At 39.3% G+C, this 11,061-nt stretch overlaps 1 protein-coding gene across 1 annotated transcript in view; it reads right to left on the bottom strand.

Annotated features, from left to right (window-relative positions):
• Positions 1–326: 326 nt before the first annotated feature.
• LOC139713492 (uncharacterized) overlaps positions 327–11,061 on the bottom strand; it is a 61,146-nt gene continuing 50,411 nt past the window's right edge. The window contains exon 8 of the mRNA XM_071625219.1: positions 327–1,020. Within this exon, the coding sequence (XP_071481320.1) occupies positions 826–1,020 (195 nt within the window). The 3' untranslated portion in view covers positions 327–825. The remainder of the gene's footprint in view (positions 1,021–11,061) is intronic.

Raw genomic sequence — 11,061 nt, 5'->3', positions numbered from 1 at the left:
CTAGTCTATGAATGTAATTGCGCACACAGTCGCTATTCTCTGAAGTGTAATTAGCTAATATGAAGTTTTGGGATGCATGCAAGCTGTTACAGAGTAAAATTTAGCCAGAACATGGTTATATAACCTTGCTTAATTAACAAGAGCAATTTTCAGTGATACAGAGAGTACATAAGACCAGTAACAATGTCTTAGATCTGATCTACCTTGGAGTAATTCTGCAAATTCTTGTAAAATATATAAAACACACTCACATGAATGTACTCAGTATGATAATTTTTGGTAACAAATCCTATTCATGTACAGTTGATGGGGGCTATCCTCGGAAAGACTACAAAAGCTTACCACAGAAAGACTTTATATTGTGCATGACGTTGGAATGAGGATAGGGAGGGTATTGTTTGCCAATACATTGTACCAGCATGTCTGCCTGGAAATGACTTTATGGCAGTAGCCTGTAAGCTAGAATCTGGTTAATGTATGCAAATGTATGCAAATATATTTGCATATAATTAAACCGCCACGAAAGGAAATGGGAAATAGTTGTTTCTAATCAGCTATGTTTCTTGGAGAACATGCAGAGTTGTGTGTAACCTTGTAACGTTTGCCTGCCCCCAACTGTCATTCAGATCTACGGGTAAAATCGAGTTACATGTACATGTAGTATTACCCTCTATACGTGAGGCATCATTCTCTATCCATACGATATACGTGTATACTCTCGATCATGGCAATTCTTACACTTGCTGGCATTGAAATATATGAGTCCTCTCAGTCTAGTACATATAGTATACATCCTAAAATAAGGGGGAAATGGGGTTTCCTTGATTAAGAGTCAGGGGCTTTGTCGTCCTTCGGCTTCTTGACTTCCTTTCTCGCCTTGATGCCCCGGAATCCTGCCTGGATTTTCAGGGCTGCACTCTGGACGTCGGGGTCACCTAGGTCAATGTCCACCTCCTCCTCCTCCTGGCTGGCTGGCTTGGAAGGGTCTGCTGTAGGGGTCTGGTCTGCCTTGGGGTTTGCCTGCAAGACAAACAGACAAAACTCATGATAAAGGCCAGTATACTCCTCAAATCTAATAAGTTTTTGTGTCTAGTTATTTTTACTGTGTATATCATTTCATTTCAACCAACTCGTAATAAAGCAGGTCATCCCATCCCAACAAAAAAACAAAGGCAACTCAGCTCACTCTAAATGAGAACAAGACAAATCATCTCATCATGACTCAAAACAGGATGCTCAGCTCATCCTGACTAAACATGAGGCAACTTCACTCTTCCTAAATGAAAACCCAAACTCAACTCAACAAGCTGAAATCATGCAACCCAACCAACCTCTCCACAAAACAAGGCAATTCAACTCATTCTCATGATGAGGTACTGGAAACCCAATTCAAAACAACTGAAAATGCATATGATTCACATGCTAACTCCAAAACTACAGTTACAAAGACACACTGGCTTCAGGTTTTAATTTTTTTTTAATGCTTCCTACACCACAACACATATTCCCATCATTCCTGCCCACACTCTTTCAGATACTATACTCAGTAATCTTGAGCTGGGGAGCAGAGCACAAAGGAAATTGATTTTTGACCAGAGAAGGCAGCCTCGCCAATTTCTGAGAGCAAACAAGGCCACACTCATCACAGCTTTCAAATATCATGTCAGCATCCACTTTCACCGAATCACAAGGATCATGGGCAGTGCCTGGATACTCTTTGTGAATTCAGCATTAATCTTTCACGATGTTCACTCCTGAACAGAACCGGCCTCAATCGCTGTCAGGTTAGATACCTAGCCGTGTCAACTGCGGTGCCTGTGAGAAAGGGGGGCTCGTTGGGTGATGAAAGCTGTCACTGTCCTTACAGTCATTTTTTACATATAAACATATTGAACAGGAGCACATCCTGAGTGTATTACTGTAAAACATGATACATTCGCGGCATGAAATTTTCGCGAATTGGAGCCGACAGCCTTTTTCGTGGCATGAAATTTTCGCGAATTGCTACTGGCATTCAATGCATGTAGTGTAGACAAAAGCTTTCGCGTGCATTTAATTTCGCAAATTTTGGCGCTCGCGAAATTCGCGAAATTAAAACGCACGCGAAAATTCCTCGTTTTACAGTAACCCGTTTAAAGGACTAGTCCCGAGTATACTTAGGCAGGTGTCTATTGGAAATGCCTATGACAGCAAAGTCAGCTTGTCCTCAATGAGTTCACATTGCTGTTCTATTCCATCAGAATTAAAGAGAACATGATGGGAACTCATAGAAATAAATGATGGATTCATTTTAAGTTCTAGAAAAAAAGAGAGGAAAATTAGATACAAAGGATTGGCAGGAAAATATCACCCATAGTAACAACATCGCAGTATTTCAGAAATCCAGAGTTGTGCCAGACTTGTCTGACAGAATGTACAGCACCATGCAATCATCTGACAACTAACGCTGCATGCATGTAAGAGCAAGGCATGTTGAAGTATGATTGATAATGCATAGAGTAAGTAATGCACATAATGTGTACTGCAAGGCAAGCATGAACCACACTCTCTTTCTCAAAGCGTTCAGAGAGAAGATGACAGAGCATCAAGCTAAGTCTTATTTTACAATGTCCTCACTCCTTACTCCTGTCTATTAATTTTGTCTACAAGTTCAGAGTTCCACTTGGACATGTACTACTCAGTTGCTGGTTTATTCACCTGTTTTTATAATACTGGAGGAGGCTAAGTCCCATATATACAGGACATGACCACAGGCTAATCAAATCTGCTTATAGGGTAATAATGTGGCCGTGCCGTGCCTAATTCGCCAGCCTCAAAACCACATGTCCGTACAGTCGGCCTCTGTAACAGGGGACTCCGTTAAAGGATATAGTCTCTCTTTTTTTTCAAAGACTGTTTCAGCATACATCACTGTATGTTTATGGCAGTACTTCAACATATCAAAGGAATTTCAAGGGTAATTTCCCCTTGGATGATTACCTTGGACCCTTCCCGACCCTAACCCTAATCCTAATTTTGAGCCTAATCCCAACCCAAACTCCAACCCTAAACCTAATCATTACACTAACCTTATCACCAACCTGTATTTAGCCAGGAGGGAAAGGGGGCAGTAATTGACCTGATATAATCTAGAGGAGAAAACTTTGGGAAATTGGCAGTTTCAAAGCTTCCACAATGTCTAGCTTAAGGAGGGTCCACTGTATCATTATCATGTCAGACAACTATTCACTGAAGAAGATAGAGTACCCTCCATTAAATACTCGGCTGCTAAAATAGCACCTGTATCCCCTATATGTCACAAGAGAATGTCTACAAACTCACACACACACACACACTGCAGGGTCATGCACTTTTTAAAGGCATCTTCCCACTGTGAGTGTACCATAGCTCCTCACATACGCACTGCTGTCAAAATACCTGGCTGAATGAAAATAAACCTCTCACATGTGCACAAACATCAATCTTCCTGTCGCACTTCTGCTCCTAAAATTTCTCTTCTATCCTTCCCTTTCTATGTCTCCGTCTTTTTATCCCTTTCTCACTCTCTATTTCACTTCAACTGATCTACGGGGTATCTACAGTGAATCTCAGATCACATTTATTTTTGTTTTTTACTTTGCATATAAGTAGGTTATTTTGTAGATGTTGTTTGTTTGTCATACACTGTCCCCCTACTTGTATAATTTTCCATTTTCACTTATTTCAAGCACTACAAATGAGCACTTCTACGGATATGGTGCTTTGATCTAGTAACCATTATTATTATCATTACTGGTTTCTACTCTATATAGAATATCACATCAACATTCATAGTTGCAATTTCTCAATCAGATTTAATTTTCTCTGACATGGACATTCAACTCCATCGTCCCCTCCCCCATATTTAAAGGAAGCTACAAAACATGTACATGTGCTTGAATTCTGCATGGCACTTTTGTAACATAATTATGAAGTCTGCATGGAAGTGCATGCTGAGACTAATTGGCACCAAGGTGTCTTGCCTGTAAAAAGAGTGTACAGCCATGTAAGGGTTCAACATCACACTTATCACCCTTTAATAGAAAACAACTCATGCAAACAGCATCACTTACAGCACTGTGCAATCTCATACATGTGAGTCTAACTCTCTCTCTCTCTCTCTCTGTTTTCCTGTATGTAAGATGACCTTTATACTTTCATGCATTCTAAGACTATGGTGCTGTCTCTTTTCTAAGTTAGAAATATTTCTATAGGGTTATGCATAAGTGTGAGTGTGAGTATGTGTGTCTGTCTGTCTGTCTGTCTGTCTTTCTTTGTATGTATAGATATATGTATGTTTTCTGGCTTAATAAAACTCTCAGCTTATGCATTCATTCATCCAAAGCTTCCATGACCTTTCACACAGTATGGTGTGGCATGTTCAGACTTACGTGCACAGAATTCAGTTACTCAAAAATAACCCACGTCTCCCCTCCCCCTTTTTACTCTTTGCTGTTGTTGTTGTTGTTGTTGTTGTTGTTGTTGTTGTTGTAATCCTCAACTTCTCGGTGAACCATGCATGTGGCTGTTGAAGAAGTGATTTGAAGTCAGCCTACAATCTAGGATGGACAGATGATGTGCTACACCACACACAAAACATTCATATCTACTGCTGATAACAGAGCTTGTCTCTCGCGTTCCAAGACTGCCTGTAGGCCCTGCAAATTTCCTGGCAGTATCAACTGCAGGTGCAAAAAATGAAATAGCTTCTCCTTTTTTCTTTGCATGATAATATTTGCATGTAAACGCACATTGGGGCAATATGACAGCATCCCTGGATCTCACTTCCTGTCAGAAAGAGAAGAACTGTATGTACTTGCTACTGGGGAAAAAAAAAAAACTGACACAGAAAAGAAAACAAATCTATAGGTCTGCAATGTCAAAAGGTCTTGCATCATTTGAGAATATTATACGAATAATTTATGAGTTGTGAGTGCATAGGGCACGAATATCGCACGAGGCGCGAGATAAGCCACTGGTCTATTCAACAAGGCGCGTAGCGCCGCGTTGAATAGACCAGTGGCGAATCTCGCGCCGAGTGCGGTATTACGTGCCCCAATGCACGAACAAAATCATAAATTATTCGTTTTATACAACACCTTGTCCACAATCACAGTACTAAATTAGTGACCGCTAACTCAGGAAGGCCCAAAAATAAATGTAACAATTAGGCCGAGAATTGTAAACCACCCTGTGTACTGCTTTCAAACACTCGTCATGATTCGACCACACAGTCAAACTCCGCAGGGTCTATACCACCTACGCTAACGTTAGATCGAGTTAGGCCTGCATGACTGTTAAGCCGATCTGAGATGTTGGTAGATCTAGTAGTAAGTCTAGACTTTCTCTATTTCCGAAAATGATTTTGTATAAAAACACAGAAAAATAATCAAATTACGGTTTCTCAACTTGAAATGAAGTCTTGATTTTGGGATCACTGTGGTCCACGTAGCAGATCAGAGTCAAAACTAAAAACACAGCAGTAGGTAGGCCGCAATACATGCAACTAGCTAGGTAAAGTAGCTGCGCGTACACGTACACGTTAACGTTGCAGTAATACTCCGCCTGTGAGACTTACCGGCAGCGCAGCGCAGCCGGCCAGCACGTACAATGTATATTGTAGTTTGCTGGCGCTTTGCTGCTGTGAGCCACAGAACTCTGTGAGCGGCCATGCATTAGTAGCCCCCCACGAAGCCGTGCTATAGTACCTTCGAGCCGTGCAATAGGCCCATGCCAGGGGCCTATTGTATGGCTGTCACTCTCAATGAGTTTGGTAGGTATTTTCTATTGAATGTCATGTGACATGTTCTTGGCCAATCACAATTCGACATCATTCTGAGGTGTTGTATAATACTTTCTAACTCATGAACTTTTTTATATAGATCAAAGGGCAAAGGATATGTGAGCAGGGCTAAAGTGGTTTAGAGTGTGCTTTGCTACTTCTTCTAAATCATGAACAGCTTGAATTAAAAACAAAACAAAACAGCTTAGCAGGACAATATACGCACTTTGTGTATTCCATGACAAATCACACATGTGTTATATACACATCAGGTGACAATTTCGAATCACTCATTTGTCAACCTACTGCATGCAAAATACAATTGACTCTTCAGTAGCTATCAGATGCATTTAATATGCTGCAGAAGAAACGAGTAGTTTACCTAAATAGGTTAGGAGGAATGATGAAATCAGATGAAACTGGATTTCCACATCTTCATTCAATGTAAACCTCAAGAACCTCATATACAGCTCATAAATCAACAGTTAAGAAATGCCAATTTGGAAACCTACTTTGCAAATTTCAGGTGCAACATAGATCTAGTGCAATTCTACCCATACAATAAAACCAAGCTCCATTACAAGATTTAGAGGCACCATGAAAATCAAGACCATCAGATCTCCATTTTACGACAATTCATACTCATTCCATGGGAGCCATTCCCCGCAAAAACATCAATCAGCTACTCAAAATAATTCATTGCAAGACTTCACGATTTTTTAGTTGTAATTTAAGAGCAGTGCCTTTACTAATGTGGCCCAGATTCATCCTGAATCTTTAGCAGTTTCTGTGACTTCAAGAGCTCTTTCTATAAGTCAACTCAATTCATACAGTGTATCTACTACACTCCCAAGCAAGTGTAGAAAGTGCTGAATAAAGCAGACATTTAATCACCACACCACTAATTTGGAGCAGTACTGTAATTTCGAAAGGAGAGATTTCATCCAGATCAATTTCACATATTCAAAACCCCCCAATTTGACCTAAAGTTTTAAAGGTGAACATGATCTGAAGCACTAGATTTCTTGATTGTTAACCAATCACAATGAATAGACTCAAATGTTTAGAAATAAAAACAAGATACTGATCAGCCATACAAAATCACTTGAAGATTTGGAGTATGTTGTATGTTTCCAGCTACATTAGTACAATGCCAATGAAAAAAAAAGAAGAAGAAGAAAAGGAACAGGTGTTTTTCAGTATTCACAGACTTGTACCGAAATCAACAGTCTGCTAAATCTAGAACACACCACAATAAACCCTAAACCTACATACCAATATCTCATGGATACAATCTAGTTGCATCACAAAGAACTGAAATGACAACCTAAAAAGCATGTCTGAGGGGTGCTCTGAAGCTTGGTCGAATTAGCCAACAAATGAATTGCAATCTTCATTCCACTTATTGAAATACCACATTCAGTCATTTTTTTTTTTACTTTTCATCCTTGCCTGCATGTGGTCACTCTCCCACAAGATAATGGAACTAGGCCAAGAGCCTTTCAAGGGAATATCATAAGACAGGTTTTGTGGGAATACAGTTATCTACGGCTTCTTGCACACTTGAAGAATGGACCCAGCAGTGAATGGCATGCAACTTGGGTTTGCTCCTAGGAAATCAAACACAAAGAAAACGACAGCGTGGAAGATCCAGACGCCATGTCATCCATCAATCAGATCATCTCTTTCATGGTTCCCCCCCCCCCCCCCAAGAACTGATTGATGTGCAGTCTGTGATACACATGAGATGCTGCGGAAGAGAAATGTGAGAGGGGTGGGGGGACGAAGGCCGTCAATGGCACACACAAATCCAACACTAAATTTTCTGACCTCACTCTTTGAAGGCATGCAGCTACTGGTACACTATACTTGGAGGTCATTTGTTGATTACAAGTCAATGGCACATTCCTTCTAATCTAACATGAGAAGTGCAGAATAAGAACAAAAATGGAGGCTTTTAATTTCTAACATCTGTGAATTTTCTACAATAACTCATCAGTCACACCAAGTGACTGTTCATAAAGCTGTTTGTACTTTTACATTTTGGATGCCCTGTACATACTGTATATTCCTGATTGACAGAAACAATAACCAGTAAATCCAAACTATCTGTATGTGGTTCTTGCCAGAATATGTACGACTATTGTTACAGTTCATGACACCAAGTCTTGTGCACAAAGGAGCACGAATGTAAAAGTGGACAGAGTCTTGGTGCTGATCTGTTCCACTAGAAGAGCTTTGGCAGATTTTAGTCATGGGATGAAACTGTACCCCAATTTAGAGGTCAAAGGTAATGAGACAAGCAATGATGTTAAAATGCATACACACTGTAATGATGCAGGTCTGATCCAGGAAAAAAAAAAGTCTTCTTTTAATCACTAACATATCTAACTTGTCATTCACATCTATGTTATAAATAATGTGTACACGCTGTAAAAATGTTAACAAGTGAGCAATGAATTTGCCTTATTGGGTAATAAATTCAATTCCATTCAATTCACTTAGATATAACTTACAGCTCAACAAACCTAGCAGAGAGCAAGGCCACTGTGTTACAGTTATGAAGAAATGCATTCACCATTTGGTGTTTGTGCACACTTATCCCCCCCCCCCCCCCATCTTTTTGTAAATTTTTATTGTTTTCATTTTCAGAAATCTCACTCATGCATGATAATTCAGCCTCATCTCTTTGTCAAGCACAAGGTATAGTGAACACAAAGCACATATGTTCAGTTTGTTGAGCACAGCTGACAAAAGAGCCCAACCACACAATAAATTCTTACGCAGTCGATGAAGTCCACATTAAGTTCTCACACATTTATCTTTCCTTTTTTCTCTCTCTCTCTCTCTCTCTCTCTCTCTCTCTTTTCCCCCATAACTTGTTCATCGAGGAACGTTGATTCAGGCTTATTTCTTTTGTCAACCATGAAACGTGAAATAGAAACGGAAGGCACACACATCCAAGTTTGCCGAGCATGAATGACAAATAACTTTACATGCGTCAAACAGTTTGGTCAAAGAGTACCCGTAAACTCTTGTGCAGTCATTATGGTTCAAAGTCATGTCTGGAGCATTTTCTTTCTTTATTCCTTCAGAAATCCTAAAGAAATCAGCCAGGAACGTTGATTCAGCCTTATCCGTCTGTCAAGCAAGGTACATGGAAGGCAAGAAGAATGCACACATGTTCAGTTTGTTGAGTGTGAGGGACAAACACATTTCAGACTCTTTAAACAGCGAAGTCAGAAAGCAAACTTTTTCTTGCAGACGCCATAAATCCTAAAATCCACTCTTGAACTACCTGTATGTACAGCTGCCACACTAATGTACATTGCTGTTATTTCATCTGTCGCTTCACATTCTTCTTCTACTTTTTTTTTTCTTTCTTTGTAAAACATTTGGACAATTTTTATTTTTTTCATTGGTATTTGCCATAAGAAATGCAAGCATGGAAAGTTATAATCTTTGTCTCTCATGCAATTGATTTTGTTCTGTGATTTTTGAAGGTACAAACTTAATAAAACAAGTAAAAAACCCAAAGGTTCATTTTCTCTTACTGAGATTGTTAGTGGGGAAAAAAAAAATGCCTACTTGTGCAGAACATGATCTAGCAAAATAACTTTTCATTATTTTGTTTTGTGTTGCTGAACACTGGATTTTTCCTATAAAAAATGTTTAATGTTTAAATAAGTATAAGACAAAAGACACACCATGATACATAATCACTATGACATAGTGCTGCTTATCCTTACAGAAAAACAACAAATGTTAAAATGCATCAAACATCAATTATGACTATTACAAAAGCACTGACACTGCTGTGAAACACAAGATGGTGACAAAATTCATAAACTCATTGCCTTACAGTGCATTTCAAAATATCTGGGGCTAATGAAGTGTTTCTGTGTCATACCCAAACCTCATCCATGCTGAAAAGACTAGTATGGATTATGGTCTCAGGTGCGTAACTTCCCATAAAAACAATGCAATATTAGTAATCATCACAAAGAATTTGCTTCGGGTCAATATTTCTTGATGGCAACATCCATGTCATTAGACGAAAACACAAGCTGCTTCCGTACAGTAACGATTGTGAGCAGACAGCCCAGCAGGGGTAATTTTCCGCGCATTTGATCTCTGAGAATCCCTCTCTTTGCAACGAGAGATGAGGCAGAAAATTGTGCCGCCCTTGCGTCCCTTCCCATAAATTAATGAATATCACTCGACACAGCATCAATTCTACACCTGTGTAATTATTGATACCACAATTCCTGGAGGGATAAAGCCCTCTTTCTAAAGCACTACCACAGAATTCCAATACAATTTCCTCTGTTGATGGTAATGGGATCAGAGCACAAGTCCATCTTTAGAAGACCCTGCCATGTTGATTTGCGTTAAAAGTGAACAATGACTTCCAATTCCATTTTGTCATAGAATACTTGGTACACTTCCCAAGTACCCCAAGGGTGGAAAAGATTTCTCCGGAACGTAAATCAATTCTAAGGTGAATATTTCAAACTACATGTAAGTCATATTCCTTGCTCTACAAATCACAAATAAATTGATATTGAAGAAAACCACCCCCTTTTATATAAGTGCTTAATGCAAAATATTGCATGGATTAGCCACAAAAAAAGCCTCAAGAGTTTATAAGCTACTGTAAAACCAGAAATTTTTGCAGGCATGAAACTTTTGTTCATTTTGCGAGGAGCCACAATTTGGAACTTAAGGGAAATGCATGCGAAAGTGTTTGTCCATACAATGCATTCAATGCCAGTGTCAATTTGCAAACAAGTCATGCCACAAATAAGGCTGTCAGCTCCAATTCACACAAATTTCATGCTACAGATGTTTCTGGTTTTACATAACCTTCCTTTTGAATCTAACAGCACAAACAAGGTATGTGATTTATCAAAAGCTCTAGACGTAAGGATAAGTCTCAAACACAGCATTCAGGACTCAATGTCCTCCAATGCTGATTATCAATTACTTAATACACTGTATATGGCATATATTGAGCGTGTCAAAATTTTCGCGAATCAGAACTTCCCGACAATATCATGAGTAGTTAAATTCAAAGATGATCGTGCAGAACAGAACTGAATGGAGAAATGTATGTGTACGTCACATTTATATCGGGATCAGAGTCAATATTTTCACGTGTCTTTAAATTTGTGAATAGCACTTGATTCGCGAAATTCACAAAAATAAGAACCTCGCAAAATATTCAGCGTACTGTAAAAGTGGAAATTTTTGCGGTATCG

This window comes from Diadema antillarum, unplaced genomic scaffold (genome assembly GCF_040938485.1).
Source record: "Diadema antillarum isolate AM-2024a unplaced genomic scaffold, OU_Dant_1.0 seq00001985_RagTag, whole genome shotgun sequence".
Classification (NCBI taxonomy): Eukaryota; Metazoa; Echinodermata; class Echinoidea; order Diadematoida; family Diadematidae; genus Diadema; species Diadema antillarum.
This window is presented reverse-complemented; position numbering and strand designations above follow the sequence as displayed.